This window comes from Girardinichthys multiradiatus, chromosome 9 (assembly GCF_021462225.1).
Source record: "Girardinichthys multiradiatus isolate DD_20200921_A chromosome 9, DD_fGirMul_XY1, whole genome shotgun sequence".
NCBI lineage: Eukaryota > Metazoa > Chordata > Actinopteri > Cyprinodontiformes > Goodeidae > Girardinichthys > Girardinichthys multiradiatus.
Window position 1 is genome coordinate 11,874,243 of NC_061802.1, and position 25,687 is coordinate 11,899,929.

The window sequence follows — 25,687 nt, forward strand, 5'->3', positions numbered from 1 at the left end:
GACGTGTTTCTTTCTAATTATATACCTGAATCTTACTGCTCCTTTTATGTGCCGCAAAAGCAAAGAAAGGTTATTAATAATTTTTTTCTTGTTACAAAATAAGCACGGCACTTAATCTGTAGTACTTCTGTTTATCTGTTTAACTTCTGCATGTCAATAAAAACATTTAGAGCCCACAACCAAGTTGGAAAAGTGCTGCTTCACTCTGTTTCTGCTGCGACTGGCTGATAAGGTCTTTATTCAGTCTGTTGTTTGGTGGAAATGCACATTAATCTGTAGACTGGACTTTGACTGAGCCGTTCTAAATCATTAATTGTCTTGCATCTTAACCATTGCTTTGTGGCTCTGGCTGAATGTTAAGGTGTTGTTGTCCCACTTAAAGTTTAACTTTCAACCCCAGCGTTGTCCCTATATTTATCACCATCATTCCCTCAAGCATCAGCGCCATTGCATCTGAATATAAAAGAAAAGCTCTCAAACCATAATATTCATTTCTACAGTTACACTTCACTCCTATACAGGAAATAAAACCTGACAGACAGCATGTTGCTAAACAACCGTTTTCAGCCTGAACTTCATTTGAATAACTTTTAAATATACAAACATCATTTCCTGCAGCTCAATGTCCAGTTGGTTTAGAAACGACAATGCAGAGACCTGCAGTCATCTGGTAAAAGACAAAGCATTCACAGATGTTTAGTGATTGACTTTCACAGACGGAAAAGTCGGGTTTGAGATTATAACTTCCAAATATATCCCACTGTTTCAAAAGGTTCAGTAGTACCTGCTATAATTGACCAGCTGGGGGCACTATTGACTTCTGATGAATATTTTTTTTTAAATTTGAGTGTAATAACTCCATTTTCTTTGTTTGAATTTGTTATTGTTGCTTCTCTTCGGTCTTAAGGGAATTCGCTTTAAACATCTTTTTCAATTTTCTTTTCCTTCCCTTTGTTGTCTGTCCTCTTTTTCTTTCCCACACAGGTCAGCCGTATCCTTTACAGTTTCTCCACAGCCTTTCGGCGCTCTTCACAGCGAGCAGACATCAGGGACACAGCCCTGTCCGGTCCTCCTGACGGTGATCTCTACACCTTCACCGTCTCACTGGAGATCAGAGAAGATGATGGCAAAGGCAACTACAAGTACATGGTCCAAACATCCAGACACACACTCCTTTAATACAAACGTGCAAACACCGTTTCCTGTTTTGTCTCTTTAGTAACAGTACTCTCAACATAACAGATGGAAATATTTAATATGCTAGCCTAATGATTGAAAATATGGTTGCTCATTGTTTTCATCTGTGTGCAAGTGAAACAAATGAGTGCCATTTGTCTAAGCCACATAGCGTTTGACACACTATAATAACCTTAAGGAAAGTTTAAAGAAAAACTAAAAAGATGACATGACAACAGCTTGAGCAATGAACTGAAAGTAAACATGAAACAAAAGGCATTTTGAAGAACCTAGGTAACGTTCACGGTTAAAACTAGATATTTACATACACATTATAAAAAGATACATTACCAATTTTTTTCTCAATGTCTGACTCTAAATAAGAATAACCTTTACCTGTTTGAGGTCAGTTAGGATTACAGAAATTGTTTCCATTTACATAATTCCAAAATGACAAAACAGATTCTTTAAAACTATAATTAAATCCAGAGGTCTGTGCACACCTCATTAGTATTCTGCCAGAATTGCCTTTTTTTTTACCTTTGTGTGAATCTGCATGCTTCCATCTGCCTGTTTCCTTTGCTGCTGGTACACCTGAATTTCCCCACTGCGGGACAATAAATAATATTTCTATTCTATTCTATTCTATTCTATTCTATTCTATTCTATTCTATTCTATTCTATTCTTAAACTGTATTACTTGGGTCAAAGGTTTGGGGTATCCTTCCTTAAGCTTCCATGTTGCTTTGCTTGCACAGACCATTCCAAAACATTTACTTTGTTGTCCTTAATCCACTTTTTAAGTAATTTGGCATCATTGTCAATTTGGAAGACCCATTTATGCCCAATCTCAGCTTCCTGGCTGATGTCTTGAGATGTTGCCTCTATATTTCCAAATATTGTTCTTTCCACATGATGCTATTTTGTAAAGCGCACCGATCCCACCTGCAGGAAAATCTCACACATGATGCTGTCACCCCCGTACTTAACATATACAGTACAGACCAAAAGTTTGGACACACCTTCTCATTCGAAGAGTTGTCTTTATTTTCATGACTATGAATATTGTAGCTTCACACTGAAGGCATCAAAACTATGAATTAACACATGTGGAATTAGATACTGAACAAAAAAGTGTGAAACAACTGAAAATATGTCATATTCTAGGTTCTTCAAAGTAGCCACCTTTTGCTTTGATTACTGCTCTGCACACTCTTGGCATTCTGTTGATGAGCTTCAAGAGGTAACCACCTGAAATGGTTTTTACTTCACAGGTGTGTCCTGTCAGGTTTCATAAGTGGGATTTCAAGCCTTATACAGTGCCTTGCGAATGTATTCGGCCCCCTTGAACTGGTCAACCTCTTGCCGCATTTCAGGCTTCAAACTTAAAGATATAAAATTCAAATTTTTTGTGAAGAATCAAAAACAAGTGGGACACAATCGTGAAGTGGAATGAAATTTATTGGATGTGTCAAACTTTTTTAACAAATAAAAAACTGAAAAGTGGGGCGTGCAATATTATTCTGCCCCTTTACTTTCAGTGCAGCAAACTCACTCCAGAAGTTCAGTAAGGATCTCTGAATGATCCAATGTTGTCCCAAATGACTGATGATGATAAATAGAATCCACCTGTGTGTAATCAAGTCTCCGTATAAAAGCACCTGCTCTGTGATAGTCTCAGGGTTCTGTTCAAAGTGCAGAGAGCATCATGAAGACCAAGGAACACACCAGGCAGGTCCGAGATACTGTTGTGGAGAAGATTAAAGCTGAATTTGGATACAAAAAGATTTCCCAAGCTTTAAACATCCCAAGGAGCACTGTGCAAGCAATCATATTGAAATGGAAGGAGTATCAGACCACTGCAAATCTACCAAGACCCGGCCGTCCCTCTAAACTTTCATCTCGAACAAGGAGAAGACTGATCAGAAATGCAGCCAAGAGGTCCATGATCACTCTGGATGAACTGCAGAGATCTACAGCTGAGGTGGGAGAGTCTGTCCATAGGACAACAATCAGTCGTACACTGCACAAATCTGGCCTTTATGGAAGAGTGGCAAGAAGAAAACCATTTCTCAAAGATATCCATAAAAAGTCTCATTTAAAGTTTGCCACAAGCCATCTGGGAGACACACCAAACATGTGGAAGAAGGTGCTCTGGTCAGATGAAACCAAAATCAAACTGTTTGGCCACAATGCAAAACGATATGTTTGCCATAAAAGCAACACAGCTCATCACCCTGAACACACCATCCCCACTGTCAAACATGGTGGTGGCAGCATCATGGTTTGGGCCTGCTTTTTGTCAGCAGGGACAGGGAAGATGGTCAAAATTGATGGGAAGATGGATGGGGCCAAATACAGGACCATTCTGGAAGAAAACCTGTTGGAGTCTGCAAGAGAACTGAGACTGGGACGGAGATTTATCTTCCAACAAGACAATGATCCAAAACATAAAGCCAAATCTACAATGGAATGGTTCACAAATAAACGTATCCAGGTGTTGGAATGGCCTAGTCAAAGTCCAGACCTGAATCCAATCGAGAATCTGTGGAAAGAGCTGAAGACTGCTGTTCACGAACGCTCTCCATCCAACCTCACTGAGCTCGAGATGTTTTGCAAAGAAGAATGAGCAAGAATTTCAGTCTCTCGATGTGCAAAACTGATAGAGACAAACCCCAAGCGACTTGCAGCTGTAATTGCAGCAAAGGGTGGCGCTACAAAGTATTAACGCAAGGGGGCCGAATAATATTGAACGCCCCACTTTTCAGTTTTTTACTTGTTAAAAAAGTTTGACACATGCAATAAATTTCATTCTACTTCACGATTGTGTCCCACTTGTTGTTGATTCTTCACAAACAATTTGAATTTTATATCTTTATGTTTGAAGCCTGAAATGTGGCAAGAGGTTGACCAGTTCAAGGGGGTACTTTCGCAAGGCACTGTAAATGGGTTTGGGACCATCAGTTGTGTTGTGCAGGAGGTGGATACAGTACGCAGCTGATAGTCCTACTGAATAGACTGTTAGAATTTGCAAGAACAAAGCAGCTAAGTAAAGAAAAACGAGTGGCCATCATTACTTTAAGAAATGAAGGTCAGTCAGTCCGAACAATTGGGAAAACTTTGACAGTGTCCCCAAGTGCAGTTGCAAAAACCATCAAGCGCTACAAAGAAACTGGCTCACAGTTTTCACATGAGGACCGCCCCAGGAAAGGAAGACCAAGAGTCACCTCTGCTGCGGACGATAAGTTCATCCGAGTCACCAGACTCAGAAATCGCAGGTTAACAGCAGCGCAGATTAGAGAACAGGTCAATGCCACACAGAGTTCTAGCAGCAGACACATCTCTAGAACAACTGTTAAGAGGAGACTGTGTGAATCAGGCCTTCATGGTAAAATAGCTGCTAGGAAACCACTGCTGAGGACAGGCAACAAGCAGAAGAGACTTGTTTGGGCTAAAGAACACAAGGAATGGACATTAGACCAGTAGAAATCTGCGCTGTGTGCATTTCAATATTTTGAGCAAAACTGTGCTCTCACCCTGCTAATTGAACCTTCACACTCTGCTCTTACTGGTGCAATGTGCAATCAATGAAGACTGGCTACCAGGCTGGTCCAATTTAGACATGAAACCTCCCACACTAAAATGACAGGTGTTTCAGTTTCATTGACCAACCCCTGTATTTTAAAATACATTCAAAGCTGTGCCTCTACTTTACCCAGATGTTGTGAATTAACCGAACGGAAGCTTACAAAGCCAGAAGCCCGAAGCTTGGCTTTCCCAAGCTGTTTAAATACATACTGTATATTCCGGACATGTAAATATCTTAATTGAAAGAATATAATACAACCTATTTTTATGAAATGTCTCTTTCCTAATTTTGCCAATAGACATAATTGTAGTAATCCAAACTAAAACAGGAAAGGTTTTGTCTCATTTAATGCCCGATACTTTGAAGGGAAAAAATTTGTCCTTTTATACATTGTATGTAAATATCTGGTTTCGTCTGGATTAACTCATACTTCTACTTGTCCACAGCCCAGTGCCAAAGGACAGGGATAAGTTTTACTTCAAGCTGCGACAGGGTGTCCAGAAGAAGGTGCTGGTTTCTGTTCAACAAATGTGCAACAAGGAGCTGGGCATCGAAAGGTGAGAACTAAAACCGATTAAATTGGTTTGTAGTATGAATCTAATAACTGACTCAAAATTCAAAGGAAAAACATAATAAACAAATAAAACAAAAGTTTATTTCCTTTAAAATTTAAGACCTATGTGAATTTCAACAATAACGTTTATTAAAAAACAATTATAGTAACTAAGATGTAATATTGGTCATTGTAAAAAACCTTTTGATTTTCTTTTGCTTAAACAAGCTACAAAAAGCCAATTAAAGGAATCCTAAGAGTTCCGAGAGAAGCCTGAATGTCCAGGTCTTCCAGGTTTTTCACTGCACAAAATACTTCCTCAGCCGGTACTACGACAAAAATACATCAATCACTAAAATACTATAATAAAAGATCAAATGTAATGGAAAATAACTTAAAGAAGCAATCTAAATTGAATGCATAAATTAATGTAATTTAAGACCCATTAAAGAAATTTATATATTTTATATATTACAGAATTTCTTGTCATGCCTAAAATTGAGATTTTTAAATTAAAGCCTTTTCGGACTTTAAGACCTTGCAGAAACAGACGACAAGAGTCCACCTTTTTCAGCTTGAGAACAATGGCCCCAGACTTAAAAGAGCTGACACTTCACACACTTAGCAAACAGGTCCAGTACACGCTGATGGTCATGCCTTGAAGATATCCAGAGAACCACATCCTCTTCAGAAAGTATAGATGAAACCCTGAGGTCTGCGGTTCTCACTGAGAACAAGACACAGCTCATGCTTTCATTATACAGGAACTGGACAGACCATAAAACCATCACCGGCATCCCATAGGTCCACAAAATGCCTCGGAGGACATGGTCATTGGCATTCTCCAGATCAACAAAACACGTGGACTGGACAACCAAACTCCCAAACGCCTCCTCAGCATGCTTTGATGGCAAGGATCCGGTCCACTGTTCCATGCCCACAACGAGATCCAACCGGCTCCTCATGAATCTGAGGTCCAAAAGTTGGTCTGAGCTTTCCTTTTTAACACCTGAGAAAAGACTTTCCAGCGGATTCTGAGCAGAGTTTCCCTCTGTAGTTGGAGTACACTCTCTGGGCTCCTTCGTTAAAAATTGGGACCTCCACCCCATCCTGCCACTCAGCTGGTGTTGTCACAGTCCTCTATGTGAGATTAAATAAATTGAATCAACTGCTCAACAATACCCAGAGCTTCCAGCATCTCTCCCACCTCTGGTGAGAGATTTTTAACTTGCTCAGCAACCACTTCCATTTTCATAAACAAGTTAAAAATATCTTTAGGCTAGCTTTTGCCCTGTCTGACCACAAGTCTGCACCTTTAAGCTTTTCATCTCATTTATAACTGGGTCTTTAAACCTTTGTTTTGTACTGAAAGACTGCAATAATGCCACTTTTGTACATTCCATTAAAGTACTTTTACTGTGTTATATTTGAATTAATTTACTCTTTATGTACAACACAGCATTACCCCAGTTAATGGTGCAGGAAGAGTTCATGAACTTATAGTTTATGTCTCAGTACTTTTGGAATAATTGGTTTAATGTGATTAATATAAAGGATTGCAATATCTTTTCTCTCTTTGTGGGACAAAATAAACAAGAAGGATAGAATATTGAGGACTTAAAAGCTGTTCAAGGCTTGCTTCCTATGAGCACAGTGGACAGTAGGTCAGACTTTCTTTAAGTCGCATCCAGATCTCTGCAGCGTACCGCTGAAAAACTAGGTCACTTCCCCTTTTCATAACACCAATGTAGCTATCAGATGGAGACAAAAAGCGGCCCTCCAGTTTTTTTTTTGTTTCAGACATTGAAAGCCTCTATGTCCCTCTAACCAGTGGGTTGCCGGTTGGAAGCCCTGCTCTGTCTGTCTCAGTCATTGTATCTTTGGGCAAGACACTTCACCCTCCTTGCCTGCTGATGGTGGTCAGAGGGCTCGGTGGCGCCTGTGTATGGCAGCCTCACTTCTGTCAGTGTGCCCCAGGGCAGCTGTGGCTACAATGTAGTTTGCCACTGTCAGTGTGTGAATGGGTGGATGACTGATTGTAATGTAAAGCGCTTTGCAGTCTCTGGGGACTTGATAAAGCGCTATACAAGTACAGGCCATTTACCATTTAAGTCGAAGAGATGCTTTTCAGATCTATCGTCCATGATTTCTGACCCTTAATGGATGTTGATATTTTTATGTGTTCCTCAGGAATATTGTTTGGTTTTCTTGATATACTTTGTAGCTGTCAAATGATGAGAACAGGACAAACAATTGGTGTTAGTCTTGTTCTCAGATATGACTTGCCAAACACCAGCACATCAGCAAGTCTGACCACCTCTATGATAGAGAGGTTTCCTCAGTTTTCCTGGCTGGAAACAACAGATGGGCAATATCACAGTCCCATGAAGTTGAGACTTCACAGTGACCTCAGAGAAGCAATTGTTGTTGCCCACATGTGAAAAACATTTAGAACAGTTTCCTGTCTTCCCAAGAATAGACACCCTGGCAAATTCACCCCAAGGTCAGACCATGCAAAGGCCTCAGCAAGCCTCAGTAAGCATGTAAAACACAGCGTATCCACAGGAACATATCCCAACATCTGTAAACTATGGTGATGGAGCGGGCGATGATTTCGACTCGTTTTGCTGCAGTTGTTTTCATCGAGTCACCAAACTATTCCATAAGCAAACATCTGTCAGAAACTGGGTCATGCAATCAGTGAAGCAATGTCGTATAAAGAAGAGTGGGACAAAATTCCTCTAAGACTGATAAATACAAGCAGAAAACAACAGCTTTAAATAACTACAACTAAAGGTGGCTCTGCAAGCCACTGAACCATAAGGTGTGTACCTACATTTCATACTTCCCTTTTTTCATTTTGGTCTCGCCTTTTTTTTTATTAGGAATGATGTGAGTGGATCATTTGTTCCTCTGTTCTATGCTTGAGGTCATTTTATAACACAGAACCTGGTGAAGAGCAGATTATGCTTGTAAATTATCTCCTAATTGGTAAAACTCTAGTATTTTAATTGCAACAGGGTGTACTTTTTCTTTTTCTCCTTGACTGATCAATAAAGTATCTTTGAATTGAATTGAATTGAATTGTGATTAACCAGACTTATGTAGTTTGGATCAGAAACAGGAAAAACCATCCTAACATAAGGATGAAAGGGTTTTACCTTACTAGGTGATAACGTGGATAATAAAACAATTTCAATAATTTATTACTGAATAAAAGTAGGCTTTATAATTTTATAAGACAGGGAATGCATGTGTGCGATGCGTTAATGTTATCTTATTTTAGTTTGTTCTTTAAGTTTGTATCGAAACAGATAATATCTTAGAGACTGGACTTTTAATTTAAAACCTGACCTTGATAATTATCAGAACCATTCAATACAGAAATAAATTACCTTTTTTTGTCCATATCGCCCAGGTTTAAGCTTTTGTTTGATTGAGATTAATTACTATAACAATAGAGCCCTCTTAGCCTGTTTTCCTACTGCTCTGGTGATTAAGACATATTAAAACGAATTCATAATCCTACTTTAAAATAACAAATTGTACTTCGGCATAGATACAGTGAGATAGTAAAGTAGGAGCTAAGACTTTTGTCTGGAAGGACTCGGGCATAGATATGATACAATATCTGTGTACATCCACATCTTAAGTGTATTTTTCACTTTCTTTTCTCTCTCAGCTAACTTGACTGATGAAGGCAGGCAGTAGCTCTGCTGTGAAATTAGTGGCTATTGATCTGTGGGTTGTTCCTCCTTTGTCTTCTTTTAAGGTGTTTTGGGATGCTGCTGAGTCCCGGACAGAAAGTCTGCAACAGTAACATGCATCTTCTTGACACGGTATGCTGGACTTCATTTGACTCATTTTATTAGGAGCCTTAAGGTATTTAATTATAACAGAAATCAATATATGTGGCTATTTTTGTGAAAAACCTTGAGAAAATGTATTGATTTATCACACAAACCATCTTTTCTTCTGATGTCGGGAGCGAATAAGTTTAAATAGACACATGTAAACTGACCGGCCACTAACGTGACAGTATTGGTGTTATTGGGTTATTGCATGTTTAATTAGACAGCAGATAACAGTTGAATCATTGTTGAGGACAAAGTTGATTCCTTTTATAGGAATCAATGGGAAAGAGCTCGGATGGAAAGGCCTACATCATCACAGGAACGTGGAATCCCAACATGGCCGCTTTCCAGCCACTGAATGAAGACACGCCTAAAGGTTTGTCTTCTAAGAACAATGTGCTACTATGATTTAATTTAAAGTTCAGATAAAAAAGTTATTTTAACATACAGAGCGGCTTTGATGATTCAGAAAGTTGCAATATTGTATAAAAACATGTAACCAGTTGACTTAAAGGTTAGGCTTAGGTTTCTCTCTGTTAGGTTATCAGTTCATTGCTGAATATTGAGCATTGCAGATGCAATTATGACCTTTCTAATCTTTAAGCTATATGTACACGCTTGTTGGCCTAAAGGCATAGGATACAGAAAATGTTATAATAATAAAAAGTAAGTACACCCCATTGGTAGGTAGATTGCAGAACAACCTTCAACAGAAATAACATAGTTGTATTCAATGAGACTGTTGGTCTTTCGTACTGATATAATCATTGTGGAGGAATTTTATCTGACTTTTCTTTAACATGGCTTAATTTTACTGATTTCATGCATTCCTTCATGAAAATCGCTCCTATGGTCCTGCATTTCATAGGACTGGATGTCTCGACTTTAACTGGGCATTGCTCAATCATGATTCTTCTTTAAGTCTTTCTGTAGATTTGGTCTTGTGTTTGGGATCATTGTCCTGTTTTAAAACCAAGTTAGGGCCAAGCCTTAGCTGTCGGACAGATGGCCTCATATTGATTCTACAACACTGTAGAATAAAGAGGTTTGATTTAATGACTGCAAGGTGCTCAGGCCCAATGGCTGCAAAACTAGCCCAAGTCATCATCCCGCCACCACCATGCTTGGCAGTTGGTTTGGGATATTTGTGCCTTGAAGTTGTTTAGTTTTTCCCAAACACAAATATCTCTGCTTTGATCTCATCTCAGCCTAAGCCCTGCATCTTATTTTAGGACGCAATGATTTTTCTTGGTATCCGTTTTAGGCAAGTCATACTTTTTCAGTCATTTTCATGCTTTACTGTTATAAACTTTGACATTCAACCTGCTGATTGAGACCTATAGAGTCTATGATGGAGCTTTTGGATTTTTGCAGTTCCTCTGAACATTGCACGCTCTGACCTTTGGGGCGAATTTACTGGGGTGTCCACTCCTGTTGAGGATTTAAAAGATGTCTTAAATGCTTTCCATCAATCCTTTTGTAGATTGATGGACTTTTATTAGTTCAGAGATGGCTTTCCAGATTGATGGGCTGCAACAATTGCTTCTCTGTTGACATTGCTGATGTCTTTCCTTCTTGGTATTGTGTTGACACACACTTGGATGCTCCGGACCAACCAACATCTGCTTTTATAGAGGTCTGGACACTGATGATGACCATTTATTTAAGTATATTTGATCACCAGCACCTGGCTGCTTAGTTCCCTTATACATCTGCAGTTTTTCCAAAGATGTTTTATAAATATCATTATCCTCATAGCATAATTGCCTTAGTCATATTTGCCAAAATATGCTATGAGGCTAAAGATGTATAGAATAATTTATTCTTATACACTGTTGTCATACGATTAATCTGACGTTTGGACTAGTGACCCAGATTTTGTCGGTGCCTGCCTGGCTTTTTTGTTTTACACATGAGACAATGAAAAACTTTGTGTTGATCAGCAAAGTTGTGAGGCTATGAATATTCAAGAGAAAATGAAGTTTATGGATCATCAAGAACATTTATTTTGTACTGTTTTTATTAAACAAGTTAATCTGATTTTATAGACTGCAGTACATTAAATATACCAAATTAATGGTTAAGATTTGTTATCATACAGCTGTGACTTAGTCTGTAAAGAGATCTTTTCACAAATCTACATTCCTGCTTTAGATGGAAATAATAATTTCATTTCTTTATGTTGATGAAAGTCTTGTTCTGTAAGTGAAGTTATCGAACAGGAACACTTTTTTGACCAGCAGGTAATTGGAGTCATGTTCTTATCCAGTAGGGGGTGTGGCATCCCCACAGGAAGCAGTTCCTTAATTCATTATTTGCATTTTATTTTGAACCAGTAAGAGAAATCCCAGTTTGGTCAAGTGGTTTATAGCTTTTCTATACGTAAAACGTACTTGTGAGTATAAGTGCAACATTTTGTTTTTAAGATGTACAGATGCTTTAACAGTTTTATGTTTTTTTAAATATAATGTATACCTAATGCTGCAATTTTAGTTTACACCAAATAAACAAGTTTACAGATTTCAGTAACTGAATTTACAGAAAGAAAACAAACAGAATCTGGCTTTAAACACATGCAGTAATCTTCTTTTTGTTCATTCCTAAGATAAGCAGATCTACATGACGGTGGCGGTGGACCTGGTAGTCACCGAAGTGGTGGAACCCGTTCGCTTCCTGTTGGAAACCCTCGTCAGGATCTATCCATCAAACGAGCGATTCTGGTACTTCAGCAGAAAGACCTTCAGCGAAACATTCTACCTCAAACTGCGACAGGTTGGTTTACATTCTACCTCAAACTGCGACAGGTTGGTTTACCTAGACTATTAAAATCTGCTCAGAGCCCCCTTACAAGTTCATGCTTTGTATATAGTCATTTTCTAATCAAATACATTGGCTGATAAACCTACACGACATGTAGGTGTGCATGATTCACTGAATGTAAAATGCTTTGTGCTCCGGCAGCCACCAGTGGAAAACAGAAGCTCTATGAATAAGTGTCGAGGCTTAAAGATGCTTTGTTCTTGACTTGGTTGCTTTTTGCAGCTTTCTAGTTTTATACATTTGGACAAAAGCAGAATAAACTGTAAGATTTGCTTTTCATTAATTTAATTTATTCTGCTTTAGTTCTGGCACATTACTAAAGAATTAATAAATAAATAAAATAAATGAAGTATTAATAGTATAATATTTCTTTGTGAAAACTGTATTATCTGCAGAAGGGTAAATCACGAGATAATGTCCCTGCATTAGCTAAAACTACACATATTTTAGTGGTCATTTTTGTTGATAATTATTTATTAATCTTTAGTAAAGAATAGAGCAGTAATATTTTTGTTGCCTTATGCAGCAGAGCCAATGCATTTAGGCATTATTAAATATTTAAAAAGCTAACCTGGGCAGGTCAGCTCAGCTTATTGAGTGTCAGTGGGGGCCTCAGGCTATGAAGCTGTCAGCCATTTTGCTATCAGTGAGGTTTTTTTTTTTGTAATGTTATTCAGGTCAACTTAGGTTTATTGACTTGTTTCAGAATTGGTTTCATGGGGCCAGAACTGCCCAGATGGTGTTAATTTCTAAACCCTATCTCTGCTCCCTAAACAGGTAACATTGGTTTGAATTTCAGCTTGGAGGGTGAGCATTGTGATGAGGAGGTTCACAGACCAGACTAGAAATATGTGTAGTGCATCAATCGCTCCTTTATACTTTACCAAAGATACCTGAAGTGTGATAACAGATACAAATCTGTCATCAGACTGCCTCTAAGCTCGCCTCCTGCTCATAATCAATGAGTTATTAACCATTATGTATATTGAGTATTTTGTTTTCAATTTTACCTTTATTTTGTAAGTTGAGTGAGAAAGGAAGTTGACGAGAAAAAGGAAGACATGCAGTAAAGGTGGACCTTCTCTTTCTGGTTATATGGTAAAGCTGAAACCACATGGAACTGTAAAATGTTATGTTAAGATGTTTGTTTTATTGTAGATCTGTAGAGTGTGTCCAAGTATGCCTTCCAGAACATGTAGTTGTTAAAGATTAAAATTTGTCTTGAAATGGAAAATGTTGCTTACAGCATCAAGTTTTTGTCCTTTATTGACCCTTACCTTACCTCTGAGATTTCCAACAATCTGCCAAACATTTCCAAATCCAGCTTTCTTCATGACGTACAGAGGTCAGAAGCTTAAAAGTACAGGATAACGTAACTCTGCTTCCTTCAGCCCTCCTGTTACCTGTTTTAAGACTTGCCCTCTCACAGGCTGAATGAACCAAGGTTGTCTCGAAAATGTGACAGAAAATACAGTTTCCCGTTTGAATATGTTCTTACATCTCTGTTCTGCCTGACCTGCCACTGATGATGATAAGGCCTAACTGGGAGACTTCTTCGCTCAGTAGCATCCTCACCAAAGATGGTTGTTGAGAGCACAGCCTGCTAGCTATTATTGTGGTGTGTTTAATGTTCAGAAAAATTTCAGAATTTTGAGCTTGTAGAAAACATAAAACAATAAATAATGGCTGACGGAGCAGCCTTTTACCTTAAGGATTCAAGGGTTAATACTTTAAAGTATACAATGTAATATGTTTAAAAAAAGTTAATACATTAAATAAAAAACAGTTTTCTTGATATTTTTTGTTTATTTCGGCAGACAGCAAACCGCTGGCACTCTGATTACTTCCTTCCCCACCCAGCCTGACCAGTTTTCTGCAGGTGCTTAAATGTACCGTTAAGCCATAAGCTTCCTCTTCTCTGTTCAAAAAGCAAATCTTTTAGTTGGCCACAGGGACCTGGCGAATCAGTGAAGTGTGGGGAAGCCATGGATTGTGAAAGCTAATAAGAGGCTCTGTCTCATTATTTGCTTTTGGGTAATTAACAGCAGCGCTTTGACTCATTCGCCTGATTGCTTCTCTTGTTATCTCCTCGGTAAATGGAAGGGTGCTGGGTTGGTTCTGTGGTTCCAAGCTAATTAAAAGATAATATTGTGTAGAGATTTTTGCTGAAGATGACAATCAGAGGTGCAAACACAATAAATGTGCAGTCCTCTTGACTTATTTTGGGAAGGAAAACATTGATATGAAGTACAATTGACTTGTCTGTTAAACTCCAGGAGTTATTTGCTTTACTACTGGCTGTTCTTTTAAACATGCCCACAAGTGCTGAAAGTTATTTCCTTGGTTTTAAGACAGTGTATTTAAAAGGTAAAGTTCTGTAAAGTGCAAATTCAAGGGAGTTGAACAATCCAAAAATGTCTCAGATGTCTGTAGTTATTAAATTTCTGTTCAATCCGCCTCCTGAAATGACGGGAGATAAAAGTCATATAAAGGGTGTAGGTTTGCTTTCAGAGTAAAGATATAACAGCTGTTGCCTAGAAGAGCAGAAAGGTCGGTTCAACTTAAATACATTTTGTTAGCAGTGTTTCCCGGAATCTATTAATTTGTTGCATGCTTCATCTTGTTTTGGCTACAATAATATTTTTAAATATTTACTGTATGTATTTGCTGCATGTGAGATTTTTGTTGTTTGTTTCAGTTTGCAGAGCTAGTTTTATCTAGTATTATTAATAGGCTAAAAAAAGGCACAAACATACAACCCTTATGCTTACTTACCTTCATTGTCTTACTGATAAAATCCTCATGTTTATTTTCAAAGCCTTAAAATGCCTTAACTCAAAATGCACATTATTCACGTGGTTTATACTCTGTCTTTCAATGATTTTCACTGATGGTGTCTTCTTGTACTGTTCCTGGCTAAAATTGTAGATTTCTTTTTGTGTCTAACTTATAGCACATTAAATAAAGATACACTACGTCTTTAACTTCCGTTAAATACCATATTTTAAAGTTTTCACTTTGTTAACTTTTCTGGTGATGATTGACATAATTATTTTATATAAGATTTTGGTTCCTTTGTGAACATCCATCTGATTTAGCTCATCTTATTCCTTCCTGTAAAACTGGGAAGAGAGGTGCTGAACAAAAACAGCCTTTTTCGTTGTTATTACTATGCTATTATTGCTGAAGCATAATTATTTTAGAGTATTGTAATTCATGGATTGTCTCTAAATAGTGTCCTATACATTTTCTGTCCAAAATATTTAATTTTCTTTTTATTGTGGAAGATGCATGAACTAGGTTTAAAATGTATCATTTACAATAGGGATTTCGAGACTATTTTAGCATGCAAAAATGGAAAACTACTGCAACTTCACTATATCTGTCTAATCAGATCCTTACATAGTTGTTTATTTAATAAATAAAGTAATTCAATTTAGTTAACCCAGTTAATTCCCACTGGTAACAAAGGAGGAAGCAACAGGGTGGGTCCATCATAAACAATGCACTGCAGACAAAAAGCAGTTATCCTTATTGATTTAATATGCAGCTGCAAACCATGCATTGGTTGTGTAGCTTTACAGTGAAATTACTGCAGCTGTCTTATAAAACAGTTTTAAAAAAACAAATCTGGAAGTTGTTTCATTTTTCTAACTTATTTCTTTTTTTAGTTTAACATCTTTATTACACTCTACAACAGACAGGCCTGTTTTAGATGTCAAACAGATATAAAGCATTCTAAATGAGTTGGTAGGAGAGTTTAATATTTAATAGTTATAGAGATAGAAAAAAATTTAAAAATACAAAAATGATAATATCAACTGTTTATATGTTAACATTAGTTTTTAATAAACCTTATTGTTTCAGAAAGGTTTTCAACGTAGTAATATTTTTAGCTGTGATAAATTTGTACACGATCAAATATTTTTTCAAATTTGCCAACCTGCACAGGAAAAGACAAAAATCTGTCCTTTAAAGATGTAATATAGTGTTGATAAAGAATATGTAGAATATATTAGTCCAAATATGAGGGGGGGCAACCAGTGCAAAACGTTTGTCAGGAGCCCTGCATCTTCTTTTGATGCATTGATAATTTTGCATAATTCTGCTTCAAAATCCATGTCACATGTGTTCTTGGAGCCTTTTTTGTCCAAATTTGTTAAAAATCAGTGTGAATAAATCGTGTGGTTCACTAATTTCTTGAAGAGGCTGTATCAAACCAAAGCAAATTGTTTCCTGAAGTCTCTACAGATTATTTTTCCAGAAATAGGCCAGGATGGATATGCTGGGCTATTATGAGTAGTCAGCTCTGACTTGAGTTAGTCATTAGATGCCATGCCAGCGGGCAGATCAATGCAGCCCATTGATCCATTTTTTTCTCCAGGTGGAGGAGATGGGCACTAGCACCACAGTAATTGAATAGACTAGAAATAAACATCAGCTGCCTGTGAGACAGAAGGTCAAGTCTGATGGTATCTTTGTTCACTTGTACATTTCCTTATTGTCTTATGATACATTTAAGACCCATGTCAGGACACGGTAAGCTATTTTAGGTTTCAGCTTGAAAGAAGAACATGTTGTGTTGAGTAGGATTCTCCATAAACTGAAGTTGTGATTTTCCTTTTCCTTTTTGAATTACTCATGTCTTCTTAATATATCAATTTAAAATACATTCCACATAGTAATTGCACACTAACTACTTGACAAGGTCACGATAGGCTTTTTTTCTTCCTCATGTTGACTTCCTTGCTCATTGCACAAAAATGATCATGATCTAGCAGTTTTACAAACTATTTTGACATACATTTGTTTATTTTTAAAAACCAAACGACAACAAATAATAAAAAAAAATGTGTATCTGCCAGATACAAGTTTATCTGCTAAATCATTTTCTTTAGGACGTCATAGAGTGTACAGCAAACATTCCTACACACTCTGACCACTTGAATAGTATACTATAAATCTAAAAAGTGCTTCAGTAAATTTTTTTGTTGGGATTAACTGGGTTGCTAAAAATTATTCCATAGTTTTTTTTTTACCCAATAAATAAAGATGAATTTTTTCACTCCAAAAAATATGACTTTATTTTTAAGCTTTATACACAACTTAAAAACAAAAATATCTGAAAAATAAATTTTATATTTCTCTAATTTGTGAGTGGGTCCTCACATCTCTCTACTGTTGGACTTATTCAACAGTTTGCAGACTAAACCAGCTTTCAGAGTTTTTAGAGAGGTGTTCAATGTTTAATGAGGTCTTCTGTGCTGGTATCAGAAACGGGTTCCTTGACAATTAAACATTTGCGATTTTCTGCATGTTTTTTTTTTCTGTAGCAGGCCCCTGACAGAGTGAGTCAGAGTGATGCTGTGTATGAAGTGGTGAGCCTTCAGAGGGAGGCAGAAAGAAACAGTGAAGAAAGAGAGCGGATCACCGCACCTAATGAGGAAGAGGAAGTCAATGAAGGTATGCTCCTTTTTTTAATTAACGACTTGTATATTATTTTCTTCCAGTTTTCTTTATTTTCTACCGTTCTTGGTAACCGGTGAAGTATTCTAGCCTCTTGGGTTTCTGTCCATCACTGGCAAACAGTCATCCTTCAAACAGGCAAGGCTTCACAATAACTTGTCCTTCATAGTGAAATTGAAAATTGCTCACACATAACAGCACAACAAATTTATTGTCCTTCAGTACAAAGGAGAAAGCATGTTTGCCTTCTGAAGCACAATAAAAGAAATCAATTCACCAATATGTTGTGAAATCGAGGTTTCCATTTTCTTATTATTTTGCCTTTAAATTAAACTTAATGTTGCAGGTTTTAGTTTTCTATAGAGGGTTGCAAGCACCTTCAGACTCTGTCCGTCTGCAGCAAAACTATTGTTGTATGGGGGGAGATTTCGATGGCGGTGGTGGAGATTGGTTAGTTCTTTGTGTGATTATGCGCACTTGTGATCGTGTCGTGTCCCAAGCAGAGCCCGGTCCAATCCTATTAGGCCTACAACACTGCAGTGTCAACAACATCAGAGAGCCTTCAGGTGCTGCTGTTTGGTTGAAGTAAACATCTTCCTTCAGTCAAGGACACCAGAGCATTTGTTAATATCTATGTTAAATTTCAGTAACACCATTTAATCAACAACATTATTTTAAAAACTCATCTTTTTTTTACTGTAAAGTTTCTCTTTTCCAATTTTTTTCTTGCAACGTAAGGTTAAGCCCAGAATTATCCATACCCACAGCAGATTTAGATTTAATGTAATATTTTAATTTTACTACTATGTTTCGTCTAACTGAAAGTAATATTAACGTTTTGGGGTTGCACAGCCATACCCGACTTGAATCTTTGGAGGGAACTAAAAATTAGGGTGATGGCAAAGAGGCCATCTAACCTCAAGGCCTCCTTCAGGTGACTCATCAAAAATACCAGTGGAAACATGCAAAAAAAGCTGGTAAGAAATTATAATGTGCGTTTGATTGCTGTAATGTCAATAAAAGTTTTCATTCATTTCTTTCATTTTCAAAAAGGGTATAAATAATTTACAACATGGTAGGTTTGATAAAATGTAGATAAAAAAATCTAAAAACTTTTTTTGTTAAAAGGAAATAATTTTAAATCTAAATCTGCCATGGGTAAGAACAATTTAGGGCTTAACTGTACTTTACACAAATGTAAAAACACAATTCAAACAAAACAGACAATCTACACATTTTATTTATTACACAACTATATGGATTTATTTATACTATGTCATGTCATTTCTACCATTATTAAGTGTTTTGCTCCTCTTATAGGTTATGTCTATGTCAACTTTCCTATCACTTTATGTCCTATGAATTTCCCTGCCGTGGGACAAATAAAGGATTTTTCTAGTGTACTCTAGTCTGATCCACCGTATATGAAAATCTGGACTTATCTCTTTTTTTTCTCCTTTCCATTTGTAGCATCTGCTTAGTGACACAAACAGGCCATCTAGCATTAACCTACCTCCACCTGAACGGAGGGATCCATCAACTTTTTCTCCTGAGAAAGTTGGGGAATCTATAAACTTCCCCCATTTACCAGACTGGATATTTTACCACCAGTAGCAACCGTCTTTGCCGAAGGAATGAAGGCAAAACAGCAGCAAACTAACAGCCCTAGTTAGACTCTAGAGGTTCCCAAGCATAACCTAGTTGTGGGGACTTCACCACAGGCTAAATGCTGCAGGTGTCTTTGGGTTAATGTATCAACTGTTTGTGTGTGCACAGATATGAGCATTTTCTTGTGTGTGTGTATATATATATATATATATATATATATATATATATATATATGTATATATATATATATATACACATATAAACTGTCGCCTGCTATTTTCCTCTTGAAGTGGTAAAAGGTATTCACAGAATAGGAGTAAAAAATTGTCTGTTTTGTTCCTATCTGTCGAGTCACCAAAATTCACGAGGCGTCTCTGACTCCTTTCAGCCCTCTACTCAGCTACAGCTAGAAATGGGCGGCGATCAGGGCTGTGAAGCTGGAGGTCACTTGTAATAGTAATAAATATAAAGTCTATGTAGATGCCACAGCTGGCTAAACACATTTAAATGCAATTCTTGTTCAGTTTTTTTTTTCAGCTGAAAGTGGAATGGGAAATTGGTTTGAGACTAACATTGTCTTTTTTTTCTCGGAACATGATTATATCTGTGCAGTCTAACTCCTATATCATTTAACAGTTCTGCCCGTAGCATCTTCATGATGCATGAAAGAAAATGCTGCTTGCTTTAACTTCCCTAGTCGATTTCTGACTTCAGCCTCATGCAGATCCTGTTTTAATCCCCCACTGAATGTGCCTGTCCCTTCTCAGATTAAAAGGTAAAAGTAATGGTCCTTGTCTCCCCAGTTTCTTTCATCACCTGGTAAGTTGGCAGCAGCTTTGGACTCATGCGTTCTTGCCACGTGGCTCCAACAAATCTGAGGATGGAGGCAGGAGCTTTATGTGCTGGGTCTGAAACATTTGAAAGGCTTCATCAAGCATTTATAAAGAACTGAAAAGCTCCTGCTGAGGCTGTGAGGATGTTGGAGCCGCAGCGCATTCAGCACAACCACAAGCCTTTACTCGTTTCAAAATGTCAAGGCCTGAGTAAGAGTATTAAGTGGGAATGAGCGGTGCCTTTAAACTCTCAGAAAGGTTGCTGTTGGGTTTTATTGTTCAGATATCTTTGTGTTCTGCCCCTTTAACATTTTTTACCATTGTTATGTTGCTTTCATGTTTATGCTACTTCAGTTTTTTTCCGATATTGAAGTAGAAAAAAAAAGCTTTGAAAATGTACAATATTACTGCATGTTTCTTATTTACCTCACCTTACGGGCAAGGCAACAGGAAATATGCATTGTAATTAGGGATGGATGACTTAAACCCGAAGCTTCATGAGGATATTTTGTGATGTTTATTGCAATAATGATAAAATCAACAATTAAAAAAATTATTTATTTTTGGCAATACATTTTAGGGTTCTGACTGCATATTACTGCATACTCTCGAGCCCCATGAACACAAATACTAAATAATAATTAAAAAAAACATTTTCAAATCAGCTCTTTGAGTTTAGTTGTATTAAATTATTGTACCTAACTAAAGCACATAATGGCTGTATTTAATATTTAAAAATATAATGATATTTATTGATGCTCTCATTGAACCAACTTTCAAAAAAGTAGTTAAAGTAACACAAACATTATCAATAGATGACAATAAATGATAATTTTTCTCACATGCTTTCTCGATTAAACATATAATAACTACCCATCCCTAATTGGGATATTTTACTATTGTAGAGATTAACTACATTTAAATTAGTGCTGGGTGATGCAGCCTAAACTCAATTTCACAATAAATATAGCTTGGATTTATCGCAATACACAAAACTGTTTATATAGCAATATTTAAAATGTATTCCTTATCACTTTAATAATAAGGTTCAACGCTCTAATTTGGCTGTGAATGGCTGGTCAGACTCTGAACCTTTTCACAACAGAAGGACAAAAAAAATCACCTGATTTTACTCATTGTCTTCCGCTTTTCCGGGACCAGGTCGCACAGGCAGCAGTCTAAGCAGAGACACCCAGACTTCCCTCTTCCCAGACCTCTCCTCCAGCTCCTCTGGGGGAAGACTGAGGTGTTCCCAGGCAGGCCGAGAGACATAGTCCCTCCAGTGTGTTCTGGGCCATCTCTTGGGCCTCTCCCTTGGCCTCTTCCTGGTGGGACAGGCCTTGGGGCGTCCAGGGGGCATCCGAAACAGATGCCCGAGCCACCTCAGCTGACTCCTCTTGATGTGGAGGATCAGTGGCACTATTCCGGGCCCGTCCCAGATGGCCGAGCTCCTACCCCTATCTCTAAGGGAGTGCCCGGTCACCATGCATAGGAAGCTCATTTCAGCTGCTTGTATCCAGGATCGTTCTTTTGGTCATGACCCAGAGTTTACGCCCTTAGTTGAGGGTAGGAATATAGACTGACCAGGATTTTGAGAGCTTCGCCTCTGAGCTCAACTCTCTCTTCACCACAATGGACCGGCACAGCATCCCTGTTAGTGTAAGGGCCACATCGATCTGTCTGTTGATCTCCCGCTCCATTCTCCCCTTACTCATGAACAAGAGCCCGAGATACTTGGACTCTTCCTCTTGAAGCAGGAACTCCCCTCCAACACGGAGAGGGCAAGCCAATCTTTTCCAGTCGAGAACCATGGCCTCAGGCTTGGAGGAGCTAATCCTCATCCCTGCCACTTCTCACTCGACTGCGAACTGCACCAGTGCAGGCTGTAGGTCTTGGCTAGAGGGGGCCAGCAGGACCACGTCATCTGCGAAAAGGAGAGACAAAATCTACTTGACCCCAAACCAGACCCCTCCGGCCCTTGGCTGCGCCTAGATATCCTGTCAATAAAAGTTATAAAGAGTACCAGTGACAAACGGCAGCCTGAGGATGGCAGGCACTATGACACAGACTATGATTATAGAGTTTAGTACTCTCTCTCATGTGAAATGCAACTTTTTACTGGCTAATATTCCTATCAGACTGATGGTTACCTGCCTTATGTTTCTGTGGCATATAAAGATGGGTGGTTGAGTAAATAATATTCTAACATTGACTGATACTGATTCATACATTATAGGATCTCCTGCTATGTCAAAAAAATCTGTGGCATCATTGATGTAACTTAGGGATGAAACATGAAATGTACAAATGTGCCACTACTTTGGACTTTACACTAATACTTCTCAAAAGTCAGGGCAATAATAATGTTACCTAATTTGTTGCTGTGCCATTTAGATGCTCTGTTTGGGTCGATGAAGATTCACACACCTTGACATGCCCAATGCTTAAAGTTGCTCCAGTGACAAGGCGCTCTGACCTAATTTCTGATTAATTCACTTAAGAATTATTTGACCACTTGTGGTTCTCTTAGACTGTGTACAGAGTATTGAACTTTCATCCCAAGATGGTCAGGCATTTATTAAATATAAAACAACGAAAGCACCATATGCTGTACTTTCAAAGTAGAATGTTGTGAATTTCTAACCCTTCATCCCAATAAACACTCACTGTACAAACCAATGCTGCTTCATATGCATTAAACATATTTCATTTATATGACATGTGGTTCTTTTGTTTTACATTTTGAAATGCATAAAGTGTTTTTTTAGCTCCAAAGAGATATGTGACAAGAGACAGTATGACAACAGCCTCGGAATTTTTCTCTTCTGTGAAACATAAATATAAAACATTTGTTTTATTCTTTCATCAGCTTTTATTTTATTAATATGTTATTTAAGCATTCATTATTGGACAATTACTGGACAAAAGCACCATTGTCTGCCATAAGAGTATTTGTGTGCCTTTGTGTCATTCTGTTTTTTGAAGGAAAAATACATTTCAGCACTTGTCCCTGTGTAGCATATGGTAAAGCAGTCTTATAGTCTGCTTCAGAAGACAGCTGTGCTGATTGCCATGCCTCACGAACCAACAACCAGGAGAGCAGTGATAATGGAAGGTGTAGGCACTGCGCACGCACTCTTGTCTCCATTAACTGTGTGGGTTCAATACCAGCTGGTTATAAATGTGCAATAGGAATCAGGAAAGGTTTAGATTGATTTATTATTTAGTACCTCATATTTTGCAATTATAAAGTAATTGTTGTTCCACTTAAGTGATGGTTCCCACAAAGCTTCCACTTTGATCTCAAATTGTGATCTTTGCACTTGACCTTCATGAGGATGAAAAAGGCTTTGGTTATTAACTATTATCAGAATTCGTCAGACCTCTTGAGATACAAATTCTTAACAATCCTAAACAGCATATCCCCCTGACTTGGACCATCTAATGCCATTAAATCAACACGTGTATAGTTTAATATACAACTATACAACAGTTTTATGTACAACTTCAGTTTCATCCGACCAAATTGGATTAATATGTGTGTGTGTGTGTGTATGCATCTTGTTTCCTGCAGATAGTGACAGTGAAATCTCCAGTGGAACTGGAGATGTTTCCAAGGACTGCCCGGAGAAAATACTAGAGTCTTGGGGAGGCATCCTCACCAGATGGTAGGGCATCAAATGAGACAAAATCTGAACTCTGATGGCAGAAATGTGAAAATTGATTGATTTGGGGAACATATTTCTTAAAGTAATTATGTTGATTGGCAATATAAACTGGGTAACAATATGGTATTGGGTTTATTTCTAAATCATATTACTTTAAATGTTAGCCTTTATTTAAAATTCTCAAAAAACCTCTTATTTTTAAATGTACGAAAGCACACAGTATTTTGCTTATCATCAAGAAATGTGCTGGTGACTGGAATCTAACAGTTTTTGTTGGAAAAATGTATATAAGTTTTCATTGTTCAGTTTAAATCATGTTTAGGTCTGAAGTTCTACATAGTTAAGCGGATTCCTATGATTTTTTTTTCAGTGTGAAAATGTGTTTGTGGAAGGTTAAGGAATGCGGTCTGGAGTGGATCACTCCCTGGACATGGCAAGCTTATACCATATATGGGAATGACTACTCTTTTAGGTTGAAAGCTCTGTAAGAATTGGCTGAACCAATTACCGCTTTTTGCTTGTTGGAATGTGAGTTGTAAATAAAAGGCTGGTGCAAGGATTTTCTCTTTGTGAGAAGGAAGTCGCTGTTTAGCAGAGGACTGTCTCTCCCTTGCAAGTCAAGCTTACTTCGTTCACTTGTCTTATTTTTACACTTGTCTGTAATTATCAGCTTTCTAACTCTAACAGTTTTCAAGTTTAATCAGCCCTGACCAATGACTGGCTGGCTGGAAACCCAACAATCCAGTTTTTTACATTTAAAGAATGTAGAGGAGTTTAAATATTTAGCATCTTTAGTGCTGACACCAATGTGAAAAGCAAGTTCAGTACAGCTAGCTCAAAACATAATGCCCCTTTCCACTGGCTCTTTTTATGCAGCGCGGCTCCGCCCCATCGGGCTCTCTCTACTCGGCACGGTACCTGTTGTTTCCGTTGACCCACTGACAGCTGGTGCTATGGCGGCTGAAGCCCTGCCTCCAGCCATCAGTGTAGTAAGAGTGCTGTGCTGGTGTTACCGTTGCTGTGTAACATTGTCACATTAAAGTAATCTGTGTGAAAGAATGAAAAAAAAAAAGTAAGCAAATGTTTGTATAATAATGTTTGTATATTGTATGTTTGTTTTTTTCATGTATAAAGTTATCCACTGGGATCCTACCTGGAGCACAGCCTGGCCTTAACTTATAAAATAAAGCACAGGGGGTTGGACTGGAAATGCTCCAAAGTTGGCCTGAAGAAGTTAACATTTTGGGCATTATGAGGAAGTTTTTATCTCAGCCATGGTGATAAAGAGGACAATGACTTTAAAGCACAAACCACTGACTTTTGACTGCGGTGGAGTTAGTTTTAGGTTGGATATTATATATTTGTGCTCCACAGATTCAGCGGGGTCTTCCTCCCATTTGAACTGGTGCAGGCAGTGGGATTACAGGCAGCTGCTCTCTGCCTTCTCCCTCCTGCAGACGCTGATTCGTTGAAGGACCGTCAATAAATTTCCGGAAAAAAAACACGCGGTTTAAAGGTGGTAATGTCTTAGGTGAGATGTATGTGCGTCTGAACAGCTGATTTTATGTTTGATCAGCTGATTTAGGATGTTATTTCATACAGCGACCCACCTGCGCATAATTCAGAAAACTGACATGGTGTCTTCAGGCATGGTTTATGATTTGTAAAAATAAAGTAAAATTCTATTTTTCGATTGGTCCGCTCCTGCCATTGTGCTCCTTAATATTATTGTTGTCGCTCTTCAGTTTTATTAACTTTTCCCTGCACTACCTCAGTGAAGACCTTCTCATTTCTCCTGGTCCCATGGCCAATCAGTGAACAGCAGTCTGTTCAGGTCACATGTAGTTCCTACTCTGCCCTGATCGTACCTGCTCAGGAACAGGGACCAAAAACTAGGTATCGGTACAGAAGAAAAAAGTAATGGCAAAGCTCGGAAACCGGGCCGAGTGGAGTGGAGCCGGCCTAAATAGAGCCAGTGGAAAAGGGTCATAAGGTTTTACAGCAAAAGTAATATCCGTTGCTCCATTATTGCTGTTTGCTTGTTTCATCATACCAGTTTGTATGCACAGCATATTTTAATTAAGCCTGATGTTTGACAGTGTAATGATTTTAAAACTATC

At 38.0% G+C, this 25,687-nt stretch overlaps 1 protein-coding gene across 2 annotated transcripts in view; it reads left to right on the forward strand.

Moving 5' to 3' along the window:
• The window catches only part of rabgap1l (RAB GTPase activating protein 1-like), a 155,683-nt gene that overhangs the window by 13,259 nt on the left and 116,737 nt on the right, over nt 1-25,687 (forward strand). For both annotated transcript variants that reach the window (XM_047374007.1, XM_047374006.1), the window contains exons 6-12: nt 985-1,142; nt 5,212-5,322; nt 9,091-9,157; nt 9,446-9,548; nt 11,778-11,944; nt 17,326-17,455; nt 23,474-23,567. In XM_047374007.1, the coding sequence (XP_047229963.1) occupies nt 985-1,142; nt 5,212-5,322; nt 9,091-9,157; nt 9,446-9,548; nt 11,778-11,944; nt 17,326-17,455; nt 23,474-23,567 (830 nt within the window). The remainder of the gene's footprint in view (nt 1-984; nt 1,143-5,211; nt 5,323-9,090; nt 9,158-9,445; nt 9,549-11,777; nt 11,945-17,325; nt 17,456-23,473; nt 23,568-25,687) is intronic.